General features: G+C 43.7%; 1 protein-coding gene, 1 long non-coding RNA gene and 1 other non-coding gene across 3 annotated transcripts in view; 2 read left to right on the top strand and 1 right to left on the bottom strand.

Annotated features, from left to right (window-relative positions):
• LOC129649553 (uncharacterized) overlaps positions 1–24,301 on the bottom strand; it is a 38,089-nt gene extending 13,788 nt beyond the window's left edge. The window contains exon 1 of the long non-coding RNA XR_008713157.1: positions 24,126–24,301. This is a non-coding gene — a long non-coding RNA (uncharacterized LOC129649553). The remainder of the gene's footprint in view (positions 1–24,125) is intronic.
• LOC129649551 (cytochrome c oxidase subunit 7C, mitochondrial-like) lies at positions 1,333–1,821 on the top strand. The gene has a single exon (XM_055577098.1). The coding sequence runs from the start codon at positions 1,426–1,428 to the stop codon at positions 1,615–1,617; it is 192 nt and encodes a 63-aa protein (XP_055433073.1). The 5' UTR covers positions 1,333–1,425; the 3' UTR covers positions 1,618–1,821.
• Positions 15,692–15,764, top strand: TRNAG-CCC (transfer RNA glycine (anticodon CCC)). The gene has a single exon. It is a non-coding gene; the product is annotated as a tRNA-Gly (tRNA).
• Positions 24,302–27,963: the final 3,662 nt, after the last annotated feature.

The raw sequence follows: 27,963 nt of genomic DNA, 5'->3' as shown, positions 1-27,963 counted from the left end.
GCTTCCAATGAAAGGGGAGTGGGTTAGATTCCTGGTTGGGGAACTGAGATCCCACATGCCATGCATTGCAACCAAGAAAATTAAAAACAAAAACACCTATTTATCATGTATAACTTAAGGTTGATTACTGATACAAGCGGCTCTCAAAAATCAATGAAAGCATTTTGTGGGAATGAATTGGCTAAATGGAATTGACAAGAATGTGGTATATTTTGTTATTATTTCTAAATTGTGTGCTACACGTTCTTTATACAAACAAAACATTTTAATAACCTATGTGTTTGTACACATCTTTCCAAGGAGCCAGTTTTTAAACATTTACCAGCACACCCATGTTGGCATCTCTTTGCCATTCTTACTCCGAAGTTTCTTGGTTAAGAAGGTAGTTACTTGCTCTTTCATTTTCTTCCCAATTCCTTGTTTCATATGATCCCAGGTGGGCAACACTGGAGCCCCTTGGCCAAAAGAAAATTTCTCTGAATTCGCTTTCTTTGCAGAAACCACCTACCTCATGCCAGGCTAACATATGTGCACTGTTTGAAGTTTTCCCAATAGCTAGTTGAGATGGACGTGATTATCCCCACTTCACAGATGAGAAAACTGAGTAGCAGAGCCAGGATTTAAGTCTAGGTGCGCTGCCTCCAAAGCTTGTGCTCTTCCTATGACGCAGCCTCCCAAGCAAGAGACAAACACGATCTAGAGCCCACAGGGTACGGGAGAAATACCTAGACGTCTCTCTGATCCCAGCTTTTAAAAAATGTCATTGAACCTTAGCCATAGACAAGGACTGCTCTGGAGCCTTCCTTCTCCTCCTTCCCATCAGCAAGGTAATCTTTCAGTCTATTCTAAATACTTTTTATGTTCGCTCTGGATTCTGGAGGCCCCCAGAGTCAGGCCCACCACTTTCCTCCCTGAGAGGGTGTAGTTGCCGCTGGGAACTGGAGGCTGAAATAAATCTGCTGCCTGCTCTGGGATGCTGCAGAACTGGAAACATGCAGAACATGGGCTCTTTATCCCCAAGATGTGGGGGCCCTGAAGGAGGGAAACTCAGAAAATGGTGGAGCCAAAACTGAGACAGGACCTCCCTGGTGGTCCAGTGGTTAAGAGTCTGATTTCCAGTGCAGAGGACATGGGTTCAATCCCTTGTGGGGGAACAAAGATCCCACATACCCCAGGGCAACTAAGCCCAAGCACCACAACTACTGAGCCCACACACTCTAGAGCCCATGAATGGAAACAAGAGAAGCCCAAGCACTGTAACTAAGACCCAGTTCAGACAAATAAATAAAAGGAAGATTAAAAAAAAAAAAAAGAGGATCCTTGCTGTTAGAGGAGCAAGGTCGTGAGGCAAGGAGCGGTAGGTTTGCAGCCGCCATTTCTTCCACCTCTGATCTCTGGATCTTTTGTAGAGTGTCCAACAGCGCTATGTTGGGACAGAGCATCCGGAGGTTCACAACCTCAGTGGTTTGTCGGAGCCACTATGAGGAGGGTCCAGGGAAGAATATACCATTTTCAGTGGAAAACAAGTGGAGATTACTAGCTATGATGACTTTGTTCTTTGGGTCTGGATTTGCTGCACCTTTCTTTATAGTAAGACACCAACTGCTTAAAAAGTAATCCGTGAGACAGATAGAAAGAGGAGCATATTAAGAGGTGCAGTCTCTTAAAAGGATCAATCCCTTGAACTCAGCATCCTAGATATGTTTGTAAATAAACTTGTAGCATAAATCCTTAATGCCTCTTCTCTGAAATATGGAACATGATAATTGAACATGTGCTTACATTTTGTTTGGGTAATATTGCATTATTAGTTTCTTAATTAAATATGTATTTGATTTTGCTTGTTTAAAAAAAAAAAAAAAAAAGCTGAGACACACAATGGGCATCCTTCATGTTTAGAATCCCACACACTCATCACAACAGAAACTACAAGTATACCCCCATCCTCCACTGTTCAGGACCAAGCCGTGGCCAGGGCCTGCCAGGTCTGGGAAGTTCCCTCTGAGCAATTTCCAGGTACAGACACCCTGACAAGTTACCCATGCCGAGGCATCGGTGAGGCCTGGCTTGGAAACCGCCTGGCCCCCAGGAGAGCTTGGCCGCCAAGACCAGGAATGAGTCAGAAGGTGGGGCTGTTCCATTCCCAAAGCGGAAGTTCTTACTAGTGAAAATCCTTTCTCCCTGCTTGGTAGAGGGGCCTGGGGAAGTTTGGGGATGAAGTTTAGAAGTGTTTCCCTGGGAGAAAGCCCTCTTCTTCAGAAAGACTTCCCAGTGTGTCTGACTGTCTTGATGTCTCCAGCATCTGATTCTGAAATCAGGCTCTATCCCTTCCTGTGTGGCGTGGGGCAATTCACTCCACCTCTCTGATCCTCATTTATGTAACAGAAGCAAAGCAAATACTGTATGGCTTCCCAGGGCCAGACTCTGGAACTTTACATTCCTTGACTCTTTCATATCCTCTCTGCAATCCTGTGGGGTTGATATTAGTATCTGTACACTGTAGCAAGGTGGACAGAAGACCAGAGCTTAGCTGGGATCACTCATCTGGAATTCAACCGAGGTCTAGGTGACTCCAGCTCCACAGATTCCCTTTATAACTATAAAGTACTAGAGGGACTTCCCTTGTTTTCCACTGGCTAAGACTCCGTGCTGCCAATGCAGGGGTGTGGGTTCAATCCCTAGCCAAGGAACTAGATCCCAGATGCTGCAACTAAAAGACTTCACATGCCACAACTAAGACCTGGTACAGCCAAATAAATAAATAAGTATTTTAAAATATATTTTAAAAGTTATGGCACTTGACACAGCATAGTCCTCTACTGCAGAGTGTGGGAAATAGATGTGAACTTTATATCGTATTGTGGTAGTGGTGGTTTAGCCACCAAGTCGTGTCTGACTCTTGCGACCCCATGGACTGTAGCCCGCCAGGCTCCTCTGTCCATGAGACTTCCCAGACAAGAATATTGGAGTGGGTTGTCACTTCCTTCTCCAGGGGATCTTCCCAACCCAGGCATCGAACCTGCATCCCCTGCATTGCAGGCAGATTCTTTACTGTCTGAGCCAGCAAGGCCAAAAAGCAACTTTATATCCGAGGCATCATCCTCTGAGGCAAGGAGCACAAGATAACCCAGCTCCTTAAAAGGTGGGCAGTGGTGGGTGAGCTGTTAAAAACATCAACAGTAAGGGGGGAAATGTGTAAGATCTCAAAAAAAAATTACATCAACAATCTTATACAAACATACTATTCTTCCAATTCTCTTTTCCTTAGAGGCAGAGATATAATCTTGCAGGGCTTAGTACTAGAAGTAGCGGGAATAACACTAATGATAACGATGGCTTAATATATGTTGAGGTGCACTATGATAAGTGCCATATTTGTATTATTCCATTGAATTCTCATAAAAATCCTATGAGACAGTTCTTATTATCCCCATTTTACACAAGAGGAAATTGACCCTCAGAGAGCTGTGCCCCTAGATCTTACAACATGTAGGTGAGGAGTCTGGCTCTCAGTTTTCTGACTTCAGAGATTGTGCAGCAGCCACTGGGCCACACTGTCCAGATGCACCATAAAGCCTCAGGAGTTAGCTGGCCAGTATCATTCAGGCTGCTCACTCACCAGCATCAAGAAATATTGTATACTAGCAAGTCAGGCACCTTCGCAGGCAAGGATGGAATGGAATGTTGATGAGAACTGGTTTCACCTGCAGAAGCAGGAAGTTGGCTAGGAGGGAGGTTACTCCCAAGGACCGAAAGACCAGACCGTAGGTCTTTGGCCCACCTGGCACTGGGGTCCCCAGGCCTGGCTCAGAAGCATTGCTGGGATTCCAGGCTGCACCCACCACCAGCCTGTCTTCTCTCTCTTCTGCAGAATGCTGGGAAATCACTGCCCTAATTCAGAATCTCTTCATCCATCTGGAATGTGGGTACCAGAAAGTGGTGTCAGATGAAGCAAGTGTGAGCAGTCTGGTCTTGGGAAGTGAGACGTCAACCTCGACCAAAGCTGCACATTCCAGTTCCAGCTTGTACACACACACACACACACACACACACTTACACATACACACAGAGTGACAGAGATTGCTAGTCTTCCCCTAATATGAGATTCCTTTTCTTCTATAGTGATAGAATTTTTTATCAGTAGCTAGGCAATATCTACCCAGACTAAAGACCTCATTTCCCAGTCTTCTTTTCAGAGAGGGTGGCCATATGACTATGTTCTATGGATGTACAGGAAGTGCAAGCTCAACTTCCAGGTAGAGCTCAGCTAGGTGGTTTTGTACTACTTACTGAGGTCACCTGCTGGTATTCAGTTGGTGCACGAGTTGGCTTGGAATGTCCAAGTCAGCGTCACTCACATGTCCAGCATCTTGGTGAGGCAGCTTTTAGGGAAAGGTTCCTGTGGTACAATCTTTTGGAGCACCCATGTGTGACCAGCGTGATAACCTCAAGAGAGCTGGACTTCTTACATGGCAGCTCAGGGCTCCAAGAGCAAGGCTTCCAAGGCTCCAGACAGACACTCCATGGCCTTTTACAACTGAGCCTTGGAAACCACTTGCCATCATTTCTGCTTATGCTATTGGTTAAAGCAGTCACAAGTTCACCCAGAATTGAGGAGAAGGGTCACAAACCTATACTTCTCAATGGGAGGAGTGTCAGAGAATTTTCAACCTTATTCTAAAAGCACACCAGCCCTAGACCACTAAGTCTGGACTTGAAGTCAGAGAACAAAGAGACTTCTATCTTGTTTAAACCAGACATATTCACAAAATGCAGTGCACATACAGCCCACAAGACATGGGGGTTGGGGAGGTTGAGCAGATAGTGAAATCTCACAGGATTAGAACTGTTCATTTACTCTCGTTTACTCATTCAACAAACCAAGCTCAGTAGCTGCCGCTCCCCAAAGCTCTTATCTCACTCCATACTTCCCTCATCATAACACTTACCATGATCCACTGTAATTACCCATTTACTTGTCCATATCATCCTTGCTCTGCTTATCTCATGGACCATCCCTGTCTTGTTCATCATCATTCACTTATCACCTAGCACAGAACCTCAATAAATATTTTCACAGGTTCATATTTTACAACCAGACAGCAACTGATGCTTCAAACTGTTGGGATCTGGAGATTAAGTGAAGAGAAGTGACACTGGTTAGGACTCTGCAGGGTTCCTGAAAAAGTCCCCAGCAGCTTCAGGGGGATGAAATGAAGAGAGCAGGAGGTGGGACTGCCAGGCCTTGGTGATGATGGGTGAGGGAGAAGCGGGAGTCAAGCGTGTACCCACAGGATTTCTAACTACCTAGTGGTTAAAATTCCAGGCTTTAACTGCTGAGGGCCCAGGTTCAATTCCTGGTTGCGGAAATGAGATCTGACAAGTTGCACAGTGCAGCTGAAAAAAAGAAAGGTACCCAGGTTTCTAATCTGAGTAATAGAATAATAAACAGTGGCATCATTTGTTGAGAGAGAAAACAGAAAAGGGAAGTAGAAGACTCAGGAAGAAGGTCGTGAGTTTGGGCTATCTGCATTTTTAATGCCTGGGGGCCACCCAGGGGAAGTGATGCAGGAGGCAGCTAGATACACAGCTGGACAGACGCAAAGACCAGTAAAGACATGCACACACATTCCGAAATGTTCCCACTTGTGTCCATTCATTGTTCATTAAAAGTGTCCGAGGAAGCCGGGTCCAGGGCAGAGCCCTGGGATGGAAGTTGGCAGACCCACGTGCCCATCTCCACTACAACCTGCAATGTGTTGTCTTAAGCAAGGGGTTCTTTCTTCCTGGCACATATTTTTCTGCTTTGTTGTAAAAATGAGAGGATCACCTCTGACTTCTCTCTTCCTTCCAGCACTTCTGTACCATGATTCTTAGTGAAATATTTGAAGGTCTACGACTTGAAGGTTATCACGCTAGGCACTGGCCCTATTCCTGCTCCTCACAAAAACCAGATGGACCACAACAACAAAAAGAAAGTCACCTTCAGAAGGAGGCTGGTAGATAAACCAGTGTAACTCCCTGAGTCCCACCTGCTTTCCCTTTTTTCCAGTCCCTGCTCCCAGTTCTCTGTCTACCCAATAGTCACACCCGAATCCCACCTTAGCCTCCAGGCTCCTTCAGCCATTCTTGGCCTCACCCTCTTCTCTACCCCAACAGGTGTTTTCTTAAGACCAAAAAGAACAACAGTTATCCTAATTCTTCACATTTGTGTCACACTGTGTATTTCTACTTTCTCAATATACATGATATTTATTGCACAGTAGTTATGTGGCAGGCAATGTGCCAGGCTCTGAGTCCCTGGAATGAAGGTTTGGGCCCTGCTCTTCTCACAAAAAGCAGAGAAGAGAATTAGCAATGTAATCTGATGTGATACAATCACACAAGGGCTGGTAGGAACCACATAGGAGCCACACAGGGGCTGTAGAGGTGGTGTGTGTGTGTGTGTACATGTTGTGTGTGTTTATGAGAATCCTCAAACCCTGTGAAGAGTTCATGAAACATCAGCACCGGAAGTGATCTCCCAGGCCAATTAGTCCCACTCTCTCATTTTATTTGTGCAGAAACTGAGCCCCAGGGAAGTCAAGTGACCTGTCCAAGAACACACAGCTGGTGAGAGCAGCAGAGCCTACACTGGAAGTAGATATCCCAGACTTCTTTGGGTCTCATCCACTGTCCTCTTGCCCCTTCATCGCACTCCTTCCTAAGATCAATCAATAATGATGATATCTTGAGCTTTATAAGTGCTAACATACTGCCCAGCACCATGCTGAGCTCTCCACATGGATTGTCTCATTTATTACTTACAGCATCTCTTAAGAGTTAAGTCTGTTTTTAAGATCTTCTTTGATGATAATATAGAGTCTCAGGTTAATTGACTTGCTCAAAGCCACCAGTTAACATATGAAAAAGTCAATATTTGAACACGGGTAGTCTGAATACAGAGCCACGTGCATGAGAAAAAAAAAAATCACCTGATGACCTTGCTTAAGCTACAATTCCTAGGTTCTACCCCTGGAAAATCTGATTTTCTAGGTCTCGTGTGAACAAGATGGAGCTTGCATTTTAGCTACACACAGTAGGTGATTATGATTTGGTGGTACTTGGACCACACCTGGAAAGACCCAATTCTCTTGTATCTTTTTTCAAAATTCAGTTTTCCTGCAGACACCTCTTTTCCGCAGGGAAATGGCTTCAGGACAAAGAGGGTGCACCAGCGACAGATATTGTGCCCCCTGGTGGTCAGATATTAGAAGCCAGGAACAGCAGCCAAGGGGGCTCCTGGTCAGTATCACAAATGTGAATTTTTCTACAATTCTGTTCAGTCAATGTTCCTAAGGTGCCACTGTGTGCCAGCACTGAGCCAGCATAACTCATGATGCGCGCGACAGAAGCAAGAGAGCAGCATTCTTCAAGGTGGCCGCTTACTTGTTTTCACCCACCAATACAGAGGCATGGATTTCAAGCTGCAGTTGGGCAAATGTCACCTGTTGCAGGTAGTCATGTAGTCAATGGGGTCACAAAAGAGCTGGACACAACTGAACGACTGAACTGAACTGATTCCAGGTAGTCATATCTGATAACACATGGCTCTGTATTTTAGATTTTTGCGTGTCCACGTGGGCTAAGTTGCTTCAGTCATGTCTGACTGTGTGCAATCCCATGGACTGTAGCCCGCCAAGCTCCTCTGTCCATGGGATTCTCCAGGCAAGAATACTGGAGTGGGTTGCCACACCCTCCTCCAGGGGATCTTCCTGACCCAGGGATCTAACCCACGTCTCCTGTGTCTCCTCCGTTGGCAGGCAGCTTCTTTACCACTAGTACCACCTGGGAAGCCCATTTTAGATCTTTAGGGAGGTGTAAAAGACGTTTCTGAGAAAAGCTGAGCCCGCACTCTGGCGGAAGATGCAGGTGTGTATTTGCCATGCAGTGTGAGGAGGCCAGGCTTTGGAGTTAGGCTGCTGCAACTGCTGCTTCAGGCTCTGGAGTCCTGGGACAGTTCTTTAATCTTCCTGAGTTGAAGCTCCCTCGCCTGGAACATGAAGCAATAATAATTACCACCTCACAGGGTTGTAATGGGGAGGAAAACGGCCTCTTAGAAGAGTGCCTGGCACATGGTAGAAGCTTGAAAAACTTAGTACTTTTGATATACTTTGTAGTTATATATCATGGACTATGGACTTCCCAGGTGGCTCAGTAGTTAAGAATCCATCTGCAATGCAGGAGATGCAAGAGACTTGAGTTCAATCCCTGGGTCAGGAAGGAGGAGGAAATGGCATCTCCTGGAAGGAGGAAGAAATGGCAACCCCTGGAGGAGGAAATGGCAACCCACTCCAGTATTCTTGCCTGGAGAATCCCATGGACAGAGGAGCCTGGCAGGCTACAGTCCACCGGGTCACAAAGAGTCGGACACCACTGAGTGACTGAGGAAGCACACATATTATGGAATATAAAAGAGATAAAGCAGGGATTCTCATATCAGTCTTGATTTATTCTCCATGAAAAGGAGCTAAAAGAACTATTAATAATTCTCAGTTCTGTGCAATTGAGGGAAAAGATCTATTCTAGTTCCTGCTGCTGCTGCTGCTAAGTCAATTCAGTTGTGTCTGACTCTGTGCGACCCCATAGACGGCAGCGCACCAGGCTCCTCTGTCCCTGGGATTCTCCAGGCAAGAATGCTGGAGTGGGTTGCCATTTCCTTCTCCAATTCTAGTTCCACAGACATGCAAACTACTCCACACTCTTAGTGGGAGTGTAAATTAGTACAACATTGGAAACTTGTTTGACAATGTCTGCTAAAACTGAGTGTGTGTATGACCCAGCAGTTCACCCCTAGGTATATGCTCGAAACAAATGCTTATAGATCTTAACCAAAAACATATAAAAGTATGTTCATAGCAATGTTGTTGCTGTTCATTTGCTGAGTTGTGTCTGACTCTTTTGCGACCCTATGGACTGTAGCCTGTTAGGCTCCTCTGTCCATGGGATTTCCCAGACAAGAATACTGGAGTGGGTTGCCAATTCCTTCTCCAGGGGATCTTCCCAACCCAGGGATTGAATCCGTGTCTCCTGCACTGGCAGGCAGACTCTTTACTGCTGAGCCAACAGGGAAGCCCAGTTCATAGCAATATTATATCAGTCCCAGAGTGGGAGCTACTCAAATATATATCAACAGTAGAATGGATTTAAAAACTGGTATTTTCATAGAATACTACCATACAGCAATGAAAAGGAGCAAACTAGGAATGAACATAATGACATGGGAGAATCTCACAAATATGAGATTGTTTGATGTTGAGAGAAAGAAGTCAAAGAAGCCAGACACTGAAGATGATGTACCTTACAGCTCCATGTATATAAGTACAAAATGGGGCGTTCCCTGGCAGTCCAGTGCTTCCATTGCAGGGGACACAAGTTTGATCCCTGGTCAGGAAATCAAGATCCTGCAAGCCACTTGGCACAATAAATAAATTTTAAGAAGTACAAAGCGGTCAAAATGAATCTAATGCTGTACGGATTGGAACAGTAGTTACCTTTCAGAGTAGAGTACTGTTGTGCTTGGAGAAGGTATGAGGAGGCTTCTGCAAAGTGGCAATTAGTGCTATATCTTGATGTGTGTGGCAATCAAACAATTGTGTGCACTTTATAAAAACTTGTCATATATTGTGCACTCTTCTGTAAGTATGTTGCATGCGTGCTCAGTTGCTCCTCTGTCTATGGAATTTCCCAGGCAAGAACACTGGAGTGGGCTGCCATTTCCTACTCCAGGGGATCTTCCTGACCCAGGGATCGAATCTGCTTCTCTTGCATCTCCTGCATTGGCAGGCAGATTCTTCATCACTGAGCCATCTGGGAGGCCCCATAAGTATATTAGATTTCAATAAAAAGTTTACCTAAAAATCTCTTGATATGTCCCTCATGACCAGTCATAGAATATACTCAGATCTCACTCATCACAAGAGCCCAGAGTCCTATAGGGTATCAGAATCAGGAATTTAATGCTCCTCTAAGGATGGGAGATGTGGCCTAGGCTCCTTGAGCTGGAGGCAGGTTTCCTGCTCAAAGCCAAGAAGAAAAAGTCTTTCTTGTGGATAAAAACAGTTTCTAGAAAAACTACATCATTGTGCTCTGGAACACAGCAAGAGGGCTCAGTATCTGCCTGGAGTCTCTAGGTGGAAAAATCAGACTCTAACACTGAGCCAATCACAAAGCTAGCACCTGGGCCCATGCTAGATTGCCTGTTTGAGAACTCCATTTCAAGAAATTAGGAAACAGAAGTGATGAAACCCATAGAATAATAGCACAGAGAAAAACAAAATAACCCATACAGGAATCCTCCAAAACCCTGAGAATGAGCAAAATGCTGACCCCTGAAGAAGCAAATAAATACTGAAGAAAATGTCATGATGGAGAGATGGCAGATGCAATAAATTAGAAAATTTATACCCCTAGATTTACAGGTAAAAGCATAATCTGAAAAAATGCTTCCATTCATGAAACATGAAAGCTGATTTAAAATAAACAAGTCTAAAATGTTCAACGGAGAAGGCAATGGCACCCCACTCCAGTACTCTTGCCTGGAAAATCCCACGGACAGAGGAGCCTGGTAGGCTGCAGACTATGGGGTCACTAAGAGTCAGAAACGACCGAGCAACTTCACTTTCACTTTTCACTTTCATGCATTGGAGAAGGAAATGGCAACCCATTTCAGTATTCTTGCCTGGAGAATCCCAGGGACGGGGGAGCCTGGTGGGCTGCCGTCTATGGAGTCGCACAGAGTCAGACATGACTGAAGCGACTTAGCAGCAGCAGCAGCAGCAAAATGTTCAAATACATGAAGGGAGAAGTAAAATTCATATCATAAGTGAGATATTGTGGGGGGAAAGGTGAGTTTGAAAAAGACCAAATAGAGGGACTTCTCTGATGGTCCAGTGGCTAAGACTCTTCACTCCCAACGCAGGGGGCCCAGGTTCAATCCCTGGTCAGGAAACTAGGTCCCACATGTCACAACTAAGAGTTCGCACACTGCACCTAATGATGCCACATGCCACAATGATGATCAAAGATCACATGTGATGTAAATAAGACCTGGCACAGCCAAATAAATAGTATTTTTCAAAACCACATCTTCTCTAAAACAAAACAAACAAACAAAAATGACCAAATAGAAACTCTAGAAATAAAAAACATGTAGACATTTCGGTTTTTTAAACAGAATCTAGTAGAGAGTTGGACAATTAACTAGATCCTGCTATAGACTGAATTAATGAATGGAAGACAAAGATGAGGAAGTTGTTCAGGATGTGGTACAGAGAGATAAGGAGACAGAAAATAAGAAAGAGGAAGTATACATGGTGTATAGGATGAGAGGGCTTCCCTGGTCGCTCAGACGGTCAAGAATATGCCTGCAATGCAGGAGACCCAGGTCTCAGTCCCTGGATCTGGAAGATTCCCAAAGAAGGGAATGGGTACCCTCTCCAGTATTCTTGCCTGGAGAATCCCATAGACAGAGGAACCTGGTGGACTATGGTCCACAGGGTTGCAAAAGAATTGGACACGACTTAGCAACTAACACACTATACTACTATAGGATGAGAAGTTCCAGAAAGAAGTTCAGAGAGAGGAAGATAAAGGTAGTGGAAAAGAGAGGAAGCACACTAACAGGTAACAGTGGGGAAGTTTCCAGAACTGAAGGAGAGGTGAGTTTGCCAACTGAAGAAGCACAAAATGTAATTTTTTTTAAAGTCCATATCCAGCACCTCCAATGGAATTGCAGAGCATTAAAGAAACTCCAATACTTTGGCCATTTCATGCGAAGAGTTGACTCATTGGAAAAGACTCTGATGCTGGGAGGGATTGAGGGCAGGAGGAAAAGGGAACGACAGGATGAGATGGCTGGATGGCATCACCGACTCGATGAACGTGAGTTTGTTTTTTTATTATTATTATTTATTTATTTTTTTTACTTTACAATATTGTATTGGTTTTGCCATACATCAACATGCATGAACGTGAGTTTGAGTGAACTCTGGGAGTTGGTGATGGACAGGGAGGCCTGGCGTGCTGCAATTCATGGGGTTGCAAAGAGTCGGATACGACTGAGCGACTGAACTGAACTGAACTGAAAGATACACAGAATATCTTAAAGGCTACTAAAGATAAAAGATAACAGATTACCTACATAGGAACACTAATCAGATGGACAGTGGATTTCCCATCATTGCTGAAGTTTCCAGAAGACAATGACATAATATTATCAAACTGCTCAGGGGAAATAACTGTCAATCAAAATTTTATACTTACATATAAAGTAAGGGTGAAATAATTTGTTTTCAGACTTATAAAGATTAAGAGAGTTTATTATTTTAATAAATTTGCTGAAAGAACTATTGAAGAATTACTATGGTAACAAGGAAGACAAATCCAGAAGAAAGGACTGAAATGCAAGAAGGAATGATAAAATATTAATTGGTACATCTAAGTAAGTGTTTTTTAAAAGTGAATAAAATAAAGGACCAAACAGTAACATACAATATAGGAATAGAAAGTTCAGAATTAAGATCTTTATCTTGTTCAGAAGCATAGAGAAACTGGACACATTTAAGACTGTGTAATTGCTAAAATAAAAGAAACAGACGGTACACTTTTCAAGCCAGTGGAGGAAAAAAAAGGTCATTGACAGAGTCATAAGGCAGGAGTGAAGGGAGAAAAGCACAGAAAATCACAATTTTTTAAAAAAGACACAAAGTAAGACTGTAAATTGCAGTAAAGACCCAGATGCTTGGGAAGAATGAGGGCATGAGGAGAAAGGGACAACAGAGTATGAGATGGTTGGATGGCATCATCGACTCAATGGACATGAGTTTGAGCAAACTCCAGGGGACCGTGAAGGACACGGAAGCCTGGCATGCTGCAGTCCACGGGGTCACAAACAGTGTGACACAACTGAGCAACTGAACAACAAATTCACACTATGGAATATTATATAGTCCATAAAGTGAGTGAATGTATCAGCATGGACAGATTCCAAAAATATAATGTTGAAGAAAGAAAAGCATTTGCAGAATTTATATGTGTAATTTATATTTATATGTATATAATTTACATGTACATTATGTATTTAGTTTTGCAAAATGTAGAAAATTATACACAAATATTTTTATATATACTTATTTTTGCAAAACAAAAATTATACACATATATCCTTATAAGTATGTACTGCTGCTGCTGCTGCTGCTGCTAAGTCGCTTCAGTCGTGTCCGACTCTGTGCTAGAAATATACAAACATAAATGGGAAACATCCATACTAACTTCAGAATAGTGGTTGGTTCTGAGAAAGGATTGAAGGGAATAAGACGGGGCAGGGGGTGAGTACAAAGGAATCTTTGATTTTATCTGTAAGGTTTATTTTTTAAAAAAGATCTGAAGTAAATATGTCCAAATGTTAACCTCGTTAATTCTGGCTGTAAGGCATGAGGTTTAGAGGTTGAAGGCGGCTGGGAAAGTTCTTTCTTACTTTAGAAAGTCACAGGAAGCCACTCTCTCTCTTCTGATGGATGTGAACAATGAAACACACAGCCCTGAATGCTACTGGAAAACATCCAATTCGTGAAAGCAATCAGGCTTACAATGAAGCCAACACTGAAGTCAGTAAAACAAAGATGGAAAAAACCCAGGTTATTGCAACATCACTGGGTCAATCAAGCCTGAAGCTTACCTTACTGCATTATTGTCTGTGAAACGAACTAAATAATTTTCTTATTATCTAAGCCAGTTTGCGTTAGGTTTTCTGTTACTTACAACCAAACTTATAATAACTGATACAATGGGGATGGAGAAGTGGAGACATTTAAAACTATTAAGGAGGTAGAATTAGCAATATTCAGCCAAAGTTTAGATGGGATGGTTAGAAACAGAGAGGAGTCAAGATTGATCCTGATTTCTAGCTTGGATAACTTAATGGTGATATCATCTCTGAGGCAGCGAAAATCAGAGGAAGACCAAGTTGAGGAGTAGGAGTGACAGTGGAAATCATCTGAGCAGTTTGGCTATGTTGGGTTTGAGGAGTCTGTTTGAAGCTTTCTAACTAGACATGTCTGGGAGGAAGCTGAATACGCAAAACTGGACTTGAATGGCGAATAGTGTCTCCTCAAAATTTCATGTCCATCTGGAACCTCAGAACAGGACCTTATATGGGAGTAGGGTCATTGCAGATGAAATTAGGCAAACTTAGATAAGATCATACTGGATTAGTGAAGTGAAAGTCATTCAGTCATGTACCACTCTTTGCGACCCCATGGACTATAGCATGCCAGACTCCTCTATCCACAGAATTCTCCAGGCAAGAATACTGGAGTGGGCTGCCATTCCCTTCTCCAGGGGATCTTTCCAACCGAGGGATTGAACCCAGGTCTCCTGAATTGCAGGCAGATTTTTTACTGGATTAGAGTGGGCCCTAAATCCAATGACGGTGTCCTTATCAGAAATCAGAAATGCGAAGACACAGAGAACCACCTGGGGAGAACAGCATGTGAAGATAATGGCAGAGACCAGAGTGATAAACCCACAAGCCAAGGAAGGCTAAGAATTGCCAGCAATTCCAGGAGCTACGAAAGGACTTCCCTGGTGGCTCAGACGGTAAAGTGTCTTGCTTACAATGCAGGAGACCGGGGTTCGATCCCTGGGTCGGGAAGATCCTCTGGAGAAGGAAATGGCAACCCACTCCAGTACTCTTACCTGGAAAATCCCATGGATGGAGAAGCGTAGTGGGCTACAGTCCATAAGAGTTAGACACGACTGAATGACTTCACTTGCCAGGAGCTACGAGAGCGGCATGGGGACAGTTTCTGCCTAAGAACCTCCAGAAGGAACTGACCATGCGGACACCATTAGTAAAATGTGTAGCCAAAGGAACTGTCAGAAAATAAATTTCCGTTGCTTTAAGCCAAGTTTGTGGTTATTTGTGTAGTAGCCCTAGGAAATTAATACAAAGAGAGATGTCTGAATTTGAAATTTACCTTTGAGAGTTATCAACATAAAGTAAGTGGTTGTTGAGGTCTTGGGAGTAGATGAGATTATCTAAGGAGAGTCTAGAATGAGAAGAGAAAGGAGGCCAAGAACAGACTCAGGAAAACTGACATGGAAGGAGCAGGAAGAGGAAAAGGAATAGATGAAGATTGAAGAGGAGCAGCAGAGAGGTCACTTGGATGGAGGTCAAAGGAAGAGAGTGTTTGTAAAGAAGGACATGTTCAATGGGCCAAATATCATAGAGGAAAAAAAAGGGTCAGTTGGATGTGGCAATATGGAAATCACTGGTCTTCTGGGGCAAAGCAGTCTTGGAAGAAAGGCAAGGACAGAAATAAGACTGCTGTTTTTGAAGCCTGAGAGGGAGGTGAGGAAGTTTAAATAGTTAACTAAATTTTTTAAGGCCTGTGGTTATAAAGGCAGAGGGAGTGGGTGAAGTCCAGAAGAGGAAGCAGAGGCTGGGGGAGGGGGTAGATTGGGGTTTTGTTTTTGAAATGAGGGAGGCTTATGCATGTTTACAGGCTGAGGAAAAAGTCAGTTGGAGAGAGATTAAAAACTACAGGAACATGACAAGGAAACCAAAAAACAGAAACACAAACTCCCTCCCTGATGAAACTAGAGACATATGTAACTTCCAAGCAGATCTTTAAAACAAAAATCAAGAACTTCCCTGGTGGTCCAGTGGCTAAGACTCTGTGCTCCCAATGCAGGGGGCCTGGGTTCAATCCCTGGTCAGGGAACTATAGCCCACATGCTGCAACTTAGAGTTCACATGCCGCAGCTAAAGATCCCACGTGCCACAGCTCAGACTTGTTTGGGCCAAATAAACAAATATTTAAAAACAAATAAACAAAACAAAAAGTGAACAAGGGTCCTTTAAGGAGGTAGAGTATAACTCACCAGTCCCTGTGTTCGGGCTGTGCACAATGACCCAAAGAGTGCAGTATGACATCCAGAAAGGGAAACCAACCCAAGCAAAACATCACTGGTTTTTAATAATTACCAACAACAAAAAAAAGCTGACTGACCACCCTTTGCCATATAATGAAATCTACAGTTGACAGTCTCTGTCCAGCCATCCCCTTGTAGCTTAGCTGGTAAAGAATTTGCCTGCAGTGCAGGAGACCCAGGTTTGATCCCTGGGTTGGGAAGATACCCTGGAGAAGGAAATGGCAACCCACTCCAGTATCCTTGCCTGGAAAATCTCATGGACAGAGGAGCCTGGTGGGCTGCAGTCCATGGGGTTGCAAAGAGTCGGGCACGACTGAGCGACTAACACTTACTTACCCAGCCATCCAGAATTTCCAATAAGTTTTTCCCAGTCTGCTTTTTCTTTCATAAGGATGGAATCTACAGATCATGACACATTTGGGAAATGTCTCCAACATAAAATAATAATAATAAACAGAAGTAAAGGAATCTGAAGCGAGTGAAGATTATGTAGGGAGAGGAAGAAAACTTCAAAGAAGCAAACACACCCTCAGAGAGATAAAAGAAAATGCTGTGTCTCTGGAATAAGAACAGGATGCTTTAAAACTGAAACAATCAGAGGAAACAAAACTGGACTCTTGGACATTAAAAATGGGATTGTTAAAATAACAAATTTAGCAAAAAGTTTGTGGCAGACAGAATAACAGCCCTCCAAAGATGTCTACACAGCTTGTGAAGATGATCATACCTGACAAAGGGCCTTTGCAGATATGATTAAGGAATTTGAGATGGGAGAGATTATGGTGGGTTATCTGGCTTAATGGGATCTTCCCTGGTGGCTCAGACAGTAAAGTGTCTGCCTACAATGCCTACCATGTGGGAGACCGGGGTTCAATCCCTCAGTCGGGAAGATCTCCTGGAGAAGGAAATGGCACCCCACTCCAGTACTCTTGCCTGGAAAATCCCATGAATCATGGAACCTGGTAGGCTACAGTCCGTGGGGTCGCAAAGAGTCAGACACGACTGAGCGACTTCACTTCAGTTCACTTCTTCATCTGGCTTCATAATTACAAGGTCCTTCTGAGAGATGCAGTCAGGAAGACCAGAGTCAGAGACAGATTCAAAGATGCTATGCTATTGGCTTTGAAGTTGAAGGAAGGGGCCATTGGCCAAGAAATGCAGGCAGCCAGCCTCTAGAAGCTGGAAAAGGCAAAGAAACAGATCCTCCTCAAGAGCCTCCAGAAAGAATATAGTCCTGCCTCCAGAAATGGAAGTCACTGTGTTTGTGGTAGTAATTCGCGATAGTAGCAATAGGACACTAATACAGAATTAAAAGCTAAAATCAAGGAAATCTCAGGCTTCCCTGGTGGTTCAGTGGTTTAGAATTGGCCTTGCAAATGCAGGGGACACCGTTTTGATCCCTGGTCTAGGAAGAGCCACCTGCCGAGGGACAACAAAGCCCGTGCGTCACAACTCCTGAGTTCACGCTCTGGAGCCCACTCATTCGACTGTTGAGCCCACAGTGCCAGAACTACTGAAGCCTATGCAGCTAAAGCCCCTGCTCCACAACAAGAGAAGCGCACCACAACCAGAGAGCAGCCCCTGCTCGCTGCAACTAGAAAGCCTACACACAGCAACAAAGACCCAGCAGTCAAAAATAAATATATATTTTTTTAATCAAGGAAATCTCTCAAATGTCAGAACAGAAAGACAAAGAGATGTAAAAGTAAGATAGGAATATAAAAAACTAGAGTATCAGTTCAGGAGGTCCAACATTCCAAGAATAAAAGTTGCAGAGAAAGAAACATATTAAACAGAGGTGAGAAAATGATCAAAGAAAGAATATAAGAACATTTCAGAGAATCGAAGGACATACTTTTGAAAGAGGCTACTAAATGCCCAGAGAAATAAAGAAAGATTTTTACAAAAGCACAGCCTCAGGAAATTCAGATCACTGGGAATTTTTCCTTTAAAATAAGCTTTTAGAAAGAAAAAAACTCTTATACAAAGGATCAAGAATCAAAGTGATATTATATGTCTCAACAGCAACATTGCACACAGAAGGCAACGGGGAGCTGCCTTCCCAGTTCGTAGGTACTAGCAACTCTATACCCAGCCAAACCATCAATCAAATGTGACCACACCAAAATACATTTTTAGATATTTTGACCTTAAAAAAATGACGTCCATTTGCCATTTCTTAGGACACTATTACATAATATGTTTTACTAACACAAAAAGGTAAATTATGAATAAGGATACAGATTCAACCCTGGAGCACTGCCAAGGGAGTTTCTAGAATGTCAGCCAAGAGAGGTCTCTGGACAATACCTATGCAGCAGCATAGATGGAAACTTCTTTGGTCTGGAGCAAGAGAACAGAGGCATCCAGATGGAAGTCTCCAAGGAGAAAAATGGAGCCTATAGATGCTCCGATGGGTTGACTATATAGAAGATTGTGTTAAGAGGCATTTCATGAATATTCATGAAAGGCTCTTAATACAATAGAAATACAATTATTAAATAATTTTACTAATAAATTGTTAATAAAATAATTTAAAATATTAACAATAACATTAATAAAATATAAAATAATTATTACTAAATATTATAATTAAATAATATTTATAATAAATAATAAAATATTAATAAAATTCATGAATATTGTATTAAGAGGTTTTTCCTGATGGCTCAGATGGTAAAGAATCTGCCTGAGATGCAGGAGACCGGGGTTCGATCCCTGGGCTGGGAAGATGCCTTGGAGAAGGGAATGGCAACCCACTCCAGTATTCTTGTCTGGAGAATTCCATGGACAGAGGAGCCTGGCGGGCTACAGTCTATGGGGTTGCAGAGAGTCAGTGACTAACGCTTTCACTCTCACTTTTCATGAAGATGCAGAAAAATTGAACACACGACAAAACTAGGAAATGTTTAACTCCAGGGAAAGCAAAACATGGTTCAAGAAAGAGGACATTATCATGCATTACTTGGACCAGTAGTAAATAATATTTACAAAGTCGTAGAAGCTGATACAATGATTATGGATTTAAGCAAAATTTGTAACAGATCTACAGAAGGGTGGGAAGGGCAAGAGAGCTAAAATTCCATCTGCCGAATAAGAAATCAGCATGTAATGTCTAAAATCAATGAATACCGAAGGAAAAGCTTAAAGAGTTGAAAATGGTAACCTATGAGAAGGAGGGCTGCTGAAATAGATAGTTTGTAAAATATCTATAGTTAGTTTGTAAATACTATCACACATAGTTTGTAAAAACTATCTATTGTGCACATTTTAAAAAATATGACTTAAGCCACATATACTTTTGTAATAAAATGTAGAAATTATCTTTTTAAATACTAGATGAGAGAGTATTTTAAATATTTATTTCAATATTTAAGATGTTTTTAATATTTACTTATTTATGTATTTTGGCAGCATCAGGTCTTAGCTGTGGCATGCAGGATCTAGTTCCCTGACCAGGGATGGAACCCAGGCCCCCAGCATTGGGAACGTGGAGTCTTAGCTATTGAATCACCAGGGAAGTCCTCAAGAGAGGGCTAATGAGTTAAACAAAGTTCCTAAGAGGACAGAATGGTATGTTACCCAGGACAGGAAGTGGTAAACATCTGGGACAGGAGGTGAAGAGGTGGATGTGGAAATAGTGTTGCAGGTATGGTAGGTTCCAGGGGCAGGAAGTTGAGGAAATCCATGTCTGATGAAACAGGATGTAAGGTCTCCTGCTGGGAGTAAAGGGAGTCCAGGTGGGTGAGCAGTGTGGAGAGCAGTGAAGTAACACAGCATGTCACAGGATGTGAACATGGGCATTAAAGTGGTAGGTATTAGAAATCAAAATGAGTTATGCGGCAGAACACTATGTTGCATAAAACTTCAAAGGAGGTGTTTGAGAACTGATTTGACGGCTCTTAACCTTTCCTTCTGATGCTGAGGTTATCAAGTTGGAGAGATGTGAGACCGACTGTGGAGAGTTTTTCTGGGACATTGTGCTGGGAACCCCACCATCCTTCAGGGCAGGAGTGAGAGAGCTTCGGGTGAATGCTCCAAGGGCTCCACTTAGAAAACTGGTTATGTGTCCCTGTAGTGAGAAATCTAAAGGTCAGAAGTTGGGCTGGGCAATTGCTGAGGAATGAAGCAAAGTGAGGAGCCTAAGCAACAATCAGCCTGCATTCCAAAATTTGCTGAGGCAAAGCACGTATGAGTGTTTCCCATGTAGGTCTGGGTTTCTGAGGTGGGGCATGCCTCAGAAGGAACTGGAACGGGGCTGGAGCAGATTTAGTCCAGCAGAATTCCAAGGATGGAGGGGTCCTCCACAGAATAAAAGTAGAGGTGAACCACCAGGTGCCTAGGGGCTGTAAAAGGAATAGCCAGAGCGGAGAGGCACAGACCTGGTTCAAGGTTACTCTAGGTGGGACTCTCCCAAGAACCAGGAAGTGCCCACGAGACAGGCAGCTGTAAGAGTTGCTGGGCATAGAGTGTGAAGCCATCTTATCACAGAACCATTGAGTAAGGAATGTCCTGCTCTCCTTTCTCTCCTATTCCCTCCAATCTTTGAAGGATCAGAAGTCAGTGAGTAAGCAGGAAAGAGAAAAAAGAGTGCCCTTAACCTGGGTGCAGGCTTTCTGCCTAATCCAGGTCCTATCTGAGGTAGCAGGGAGGAGACTTACCTTCAAATGGAGATTGACATTTTGATGATGGATTGAACATTCTCATTTTAAATTGAGACTGTCTTTTATTCTTCAAAGTAGCATCCAACTTTTTAATTACCTAAAAATGGCCACAAAAAGTCATGGGACTGCCCAGGTTTATATCCAAGGCAAGGGAAAGAAATTAGCCACAATGGAAAAACATAACGAGGCAGAGGAAATGAAAATAAATTTGCTTTCATGGCTACTCACCATGAGTCATGCCTGTTTTAAACAAATGAAGGGCAAGGGATTCCTGTAAACAGCATGCTAAAGAATATAGATTTTGGAACCAAAGAGAATTGAGTTTGAGATCTGGTTCTGCCACTTCCCAGCATTGTGACCTTGGGTAACATAGGCTTTCTGAGTCTGAGGTTTCTATTGTAAAATGTGGTTAATTAAAGCAGATCTCTCAGGCTTCCCTGGTGGCTCAGATGGGAGACACAGCAGACATGGGTTCAATCCCTAGGTTGGGAATATCCCCTGGAGGAGGAAATGGCAACCCACTCCAGTATTCTTGCCAGGAGAATTTCATGGACAGAGGAGCCTGGCGGGCTACAGTCCATGGAGTCACAAAGAGTCGAACACGACTGAGCAACTAACACACAAACATATCTCTCAGGGTTACTTGGAAGGATTAAATAACATTTGGGAAAATACTTTAAAATATCCAGATTTCCTCCCATTCTCCATTTTATCAAAGGATGGTTGTAGAATGGTTGGTGGGACAGGGTATGCCAGGAAAATGATCATGAGAATGGTGACTTTTTTTTCACTCTGTCTTCTCCAAAGGAAAAAAGAGAAGCGGATTGGCTGAGGAGTATCATACAGGGCTCCAGATAGAGGTGGAAGGAGACTGGTGTTGGCAAATAAAATGCAAGACATCCCATTCAGTTCGAATTTCACATAAGTATAGTGAAAGTGAAAGTCACTCAGCTGTGTCCTACTCTTAGTGACCCCCTGGAATAGTCCATGGAATTCTCCAGGCCAGAATACTGGAGTGGGTAGCCATTCCCTTCTCCAGGAGATATTCCCAACTCAGGGATCGAACCCAGGTCTCCCACATTGCAAGCGGATTCTTTACCAGCTGAGTCACCAGGGAAGCCCATTTCAGATAAACAACAGGTAAGAGTCCCTTGGACTGCAAGGCGATCCAACCAGTCCATCCTAAAGGAGATCAGTCCCGGGTGTTCATTGGAAGGACTGATGTTGAAGCTGAAATTCCAATACTTTGGCCACCTGATGCGAAGAGCTGACTCATTTGAAAAGACCCTGATGCTGGGAAAGATTGAGGGCAGGAGGAGAAGAGGATGACAGAGGATGAGATGGCTGGATGGCATCACCGACTCGATGGACGTGGGTTTGGGTGGACTCCGGGAGTTGGTGATGGACAGGGAGGCCTGGCGTGCTGCAGTTCATGGGGTCACAAAGAGTCGGACATGACTGAACTGAACTGAACTGAACTGAATGTTTTAGCATAAAAGATGTTGGGGGGCTTCCCTAGTGGCCCAGTGGTTAAGACTCTGCACTGAACACAGTGGGTGTGGGTTCGATCCCTGGTCAGGGAACTAAGATTCCACATGCTGGGTGGTGAGGCCAAAAGATAGACAACAAAAACAACATAAAAAATATTTGGGACCTATTTATACTTCGAAATAGTAATCATTTATCTGGAATTCAAATTTACCTGGGTGTCCTATATCTTTATTTGCTAAACCTGGCTGCTCTAAATGAAACAGACTTCCCTAGTGGTCTAGTGGTTGAGACACCATGCTTCCACTGCAGGGGCCATGGGTTCAATCCTTGCTCGGGGAACTAAGAGAGAGAGAGAATTGAGCTACTTGGTTGTGTTTGAGAGAGTGGGCTGAGTGCCTTGCAATAGGATACCTGTTTTTCTCTTGTTATTGGTGCCTATTTTTCTAATAGCTTCACAGGGTTCCAGTTGAGAGGAAATTACTTTAAGCTTCAGTACTGAGAAAGTTTTTCCAATAGTCATGTACAGATGTGAGAGCTGGACCATAAAGAAGGCTGAGCACTGAAGAACTGATGCTTTTGAATTGTGCTGGAGTAGACTCTTGAGAATCCCTTGGGCTGCAAAGAGATCAAACCAGTCAATCCTAAAGGAAATCAATCCTGAATATTCATTGGAAGGACTGATGCTGAAGCTGAAACTCCAATAGTTTGGCCACCTGATGCAAAGAGCCGACTCATTGGATAGACCCTGATGCTGGAAAGATTGAAGGCAAAAGGACAAGGGGGTGATAGAAGATTAGATGGTTAGGTAACATCACTGACATGGGTTTGGGTGGACATGAATTTGAGCAAACTCCAGGAGACAGTGGAAGACAGAAGCCTGGCGTGCTGCAGTCATGAGGTTGCAAAAGAGTCGGAAACGACTTAGCAACTGCACAACAACTGAGAAATTCAGTAAGATTGAATGGAATTGAGATGTCCTCCAGCTAAACACAGAAGCAGCAGGCTGGGAGCCTGACCCCTTAGGACAGCAGCAGTCCCTTGCAGGCAGGCAGGCATCCATTTTTGCCTGGACGCAGAGGGATGGATGAATAAAGAGAGAGCTCAGAAAGATCTGGAGGCTTGAGATGCCTCCCAAATTCTCTCCCAGTATTCAAGCCTTCTCAGGCCCAGCCAGGTCCTGGCTCTCCTACTTGTTGAAAGGTGTAGCAAGGACTAGGGCAAAAAAGATCCCCCAGGAGCAGCCCCTCATGGGGGAGGTAGGTGCTGGCTGAACGCTGACTGGGCCCTTTGCTTTGTACTCAGCCTGCTTATTCCCAAACAACAGAAGTGCTGCTCAGCCGCCTGGTCAGCCCCATTATGCTCTTGCCAGAAAGTGCTGAGTCCAGGGGCCACCCTGGCCCCATGACCTCACCCCTCCCGCCCTGGGCCTCATCCTGTGAGGCTCCCTGGGCCCAGAGGCAAGGCCAGGGGATCCAAGCCATTCATAAAGTTCTACTGAGCCTCTATCATGCCTGGCACGTAGCCGTAGTGTCAAGAAATTCAAGGTTCAAATCGACCACATTACATTTGGGGGTGGTCTCATTCTCCTTAATGCCTGGTGTGTATGTGTGTTCAGTCGCTAAGTCGTGTCTGACTCTTTGAGACCCTTTGCACTGTAGCCCGCCAGGCTCTTCTCTCCATGGGATTTTTGGGCAAGAATACTGGAGAAGGTTACCAATTTCTCCTCCAGGGCATCTTCCCAACCCAGGGATCGAACCCACATCTCTTGCGTGTCCTACGTTGGCAGGCAGACTCTTTACCACTGTGCCATCTGGGAAGTCCCTTAATGTCTTTTATCACCTCCAAATCTTAAAGCCCATCCCACTGGGCAGACAGTTACCCTACCTGTTCATGCAATGAGTGTGTGGACTTAGAACAGATTTCACAATCCATATCCGCCATAGATCAACGGTGTACAGAAAATACGACAGAAAAGTGAAAATGTTAGTTGCTCACTTGTGTCCATCTCTTTACGACCTCATGGACTGTAGTCCAACAGGCTCCTTTGTCCATGGAATTCTCAGGCAAGAATACTGGAGTGGATCACCATTCCCTTCTCCAGGGGATCTTCCCAACCCAGGGATTGAACCCAGGTCTCCAGCATTAATTACAGGGAGATTCTTTACTGTCTGAGCCACCAGGTGCTGTTAAGATGAAATAGAGAAAAATATTGGGGAAAAAAATGAACAAACGTGGTCTTTTCCAAATTCAAAGAAAAAAAATTTTGTTTTTTGGCCATGCCTCGCAGTTTGCAGGATCTTAGCTCCCCAACCAGGGACCCAGGCCATGGCAGTGAAATCATAGAGTCCCAACCAGCCCCACTGGCTGTCCAGAAATTCCCCAAAGGAAATATTTTTTACCTGATAAATATCTCTAAAATCTTTGCTGCTTGCTCCCACTAATCTCTGTGAGTATCTGGCACAAGATTCTATCTGATTTGGAACAATCAATAATATAGTTACCATTTATTGATGGCACTGGGTCCCATCACTGCCCTAAATGCCTTCATTTCCCTTCATCTGACAGCAATGGGTCAGGTAGGTATTATAATCTGACTTAATGTCAGAGAGGCAGGGTTGCCCAGAGGAAAGACTACAGCTTTTGGAGCAGATAGACATACATTCAAGACCCTGTTGAGTTCCCTGGCCCAGAACTTGGCTCCTCAGAACCTCAATTAACTCATCAGTAAAATGGGTATCATAATGACCTACTTCATGGGGTTGTTGTGAGGATAAAGGAGGCAGTGTCTGGCTCACAGTAAATGTTTCATAAGTTGTAGTTATTGTTATTATAGATGAAGAGGAGAGACCCAAGCTCAGTTTAGGAGAAAGGGATACAAGCTGGTTTGCTCCCTTCATTCCCACTCTTGGAGTGGCTCTGCCCTGACTTTCCTGGAAGGAGAAGGCGGAGGTAATTGGAGCTTGGAGGCCATAACCATCAGAGGGCTAGGGAAGCAGCAGCTTCAGACAATGTCAGAGGGGGCATCCTATAGAACTTGGTTAAAAACCATATTCAGATGTTATTTGCAAAGTATGGTGGTAGCCCTGGAGGTGGGTGATCCTTCTCTGGCTTCCTTGAACTTAGGATAATTGAGGAAAACGGATGGAGAACAGGCTGGGGATACTTATAACTCTAGGAAAATTGGATGGATATTTGTAAATTGTTTGCACAGTGACCCTCATCGTCCCCCTCACAATATTTTTGTTCATGTGTTTGGACTTTTCAATCAAACGTAAATGCTCCATTTTTTCTTCAAAAATTAAAAACTGGCTAAAAAAATTGATTCCGTCAGTCTTCATGGTTCTAACACTTCAATAGGGTGTTCAGTTCAGTTCAGTCGCTCAGTCGTGTCTGACTCTTTGAGACCCCATGAACTGCAGCACGCCAGGCCTCCCTGTCCATCACCAACTCCCGGAGTCCACCCAAACCCACGTCCATCGAGTCGGTGATGCCATCCAGCCATCTCATCCTCTGTCGTCCCTTTCTCCTCCTGCCCTCAATCTTTCCCAGCATCAGGGTCTTTTCAAATGAGTCAGCTCTTCGCATCAGGTGGCCAAAGTATTGGAGTTTCAGCTTCAACATCAGTCCTTCCAATGAACACCCAGGACTGATCTCCTTTAGGATGGACTGGTTGGATCTCCTTGCAGTCTAAGGGACTCTCAAGAGTCTTCTCCAACACCACAGTTTAAAAGCATCAATTCTTCTGCACTCAGCTTTCTTTATAGTCCAACTCTCACATCCATACATGACCACTGGAAAAACCATAGCCTTGACTAGACGGGCCTTTGTTGGCAAAATAATGTCTCTGCTTTTCAATATGCTGTCTAGGTTGGTCATAACTTTCCTTCCAAGGAGTAAGCGTCTTTTAATTTCATGACTGCAATCACCATCTGCAGTGATTTTGGAGCCAAAAAAATAAAGTCTGATATTGTTTCCACTGTTTCCCCATCTATTTGCCATGAAGTGATGGGACTGGATGCCATGATCTTAGTTTTCTGAAATGTTGAACTTTAAGCTAACTTTTTCACTCTCCTCTTTCACTTTCATCAAGAGGCTCTTCTTCACTTTCTGCCATAAGGGTGGTGTCATCTGCATATCTGAGGTTATTGATATTTCTCCCGGCAATCTTGATTCCAGCTTGTGCTTCCTCCAGCCCAGCATTTCTCATGATGTACTCTGCTTATAAGTTAAATAAGCAGGGTGACAATATACAGCCTTGACGTACTCCTTTTCCTATTTGGAACCAGTCTGTTGTTCCATGTCCAGTTCTAACTGTTGCTTCCTGACCTGCATACAAATTTCTCAAGAGGCAGGTCAGGTGGTCTGGTATTCCCATCTCTTTCAGACTTTTCCACAGTTTATTGTGATCCACACAGTCAAAGGCTTTGGCATAGTCAATAAAGCAGAAATAGATGTTTTTCTGGAACTCTCTTGCTTTTTCCATGATCCAGCGAATGTTGGCAATTTGATCTCTGGTTCCTCTGCCTTTTCTAAAACCAGCTTGAACATCTGGAAGTTCACGGTTCACGTATTGCTGCAGCCTGTCTTGGAGAATTTTAAGCATTACTTTACTAGCGTGTGAGATGAGTGCAATTGTGCGGTAGTTTGAGCATTCTTTGGCATTGCCTTTCTTTGGGATTTGAATGAAAACTGACCTTTACCAGTCCTGTGGCCACTGCTGTGTTTTCCAAATTTGCTGGCATATTGAGTGCAGCACTTTCACAGCATCGTCTTTCTTTATGGTTCTAACACTTCAATAGGGTGTAAAGCTCCCAAATGGAGATGCTGAGTGTATATGAAGCACAAAGACAACACAAGCATGTCAGTTGTGGCTAGAACTGGTAAGGACTATATGTCAGTTTCATCTCTGCCCCCAGAGTCATGTAACCCTGTCAGTTGTGGCTAGAACTGGTAAGGACTGTATGTCAGTTTCATCTCTGCCCGCAGAGTCACGTAACCCTGTCATTGGATGTCATTCATTCATTCAGAACATATTTATTGAGCCAAGACTTTTGTTCAAGGCTGAAGATGCAACAGTGAACAAGACAGAGCTCTTACCCTCATAAAGGATGGTGTGTAGAGGAAGAAGCAGATAATTAAGCAATCAGTTTGTTTTCAAAAACAGCCTTGTTTCTATAGAAAATATGTTCACATTGTTCAAAACTTGAAAAATACAGAAAAGTATACTATGAAAGGTTTTATCCTATATCCAAGCCCCAAGTTGTGTCTCGCTTCTGTCCTTGCAGCCCAGTATTTCTGGTTTCTACAGCAGTTTCCAAGCGTGCAATAATCCCACACAATTCAAGCCCCTGTTGAGTTCTTGAATAATTGATTATTGAAACCCATGCAATAATCAATAAGTACAGGGTGCCATGAGAGCACTTGATGGGGTTACCTAAGCCAGTCCAGGGGTTAAGGAAGGAAAGAAAGAAAGAATGAATGAACAAATGAACAAGTGTTTCCCTAAGATCCTCAACTCTGAGGACGAAGCAAAGGGAAGTTGAGGAGGAACCTCCAGCCATGAACAGCTGGTGCCTTGAGCCCTTGCACAGCCACCAGCCAGCCAGCACCTGCTACGATACTCAAGGCCACTCTGTCCTTTGCCAGCCACTGATCCAGATGCCACCAGTTAATCACGCAGCAGAAACATCCTAGGGTGGCACATTGTGTTAGCATCAGACCTGTCCACTGGGAATGTTCTGTTAAATCTGCAAATGGATTTTTGGTTCTGAGAAAAGAGGGGTCAGACAAACCCAAGTCACAGGCTGGAGAGATTCGCAGAAGGATTAAGAGA

Source organism: Bubalus kerabau, chromosome 4 (assembly GCF_029407905.1).
Source record: "Bubalus kerabau isolate K-KA32 ecotype Philippines breed swamp buffalo chromosome 4, PCC_UOA_SB_1v2, whole genome shotgun sequence".
Taxonomy (NCBI): Eukaryota; Metazoa; Chordata; class Mammalia; order Artiodactyla; family Bovidae; genus Bubalus; species Bubalus kerabau.
Note: the sequence above shows the minus strand (reverse complement) of the source record. Positions and strands in the feature narration are given on the sequence as shown.

Bases quoted from the DNA above. Each gene is read 5' to 3' on its own strand.
- LOC129649551 (XM_055577098.1), top strand. From the start codon at position 1,426: ATGTTGGGACAGAGCATCCGGAGGTTCACAACCTCAGTGGTTTGTCGG.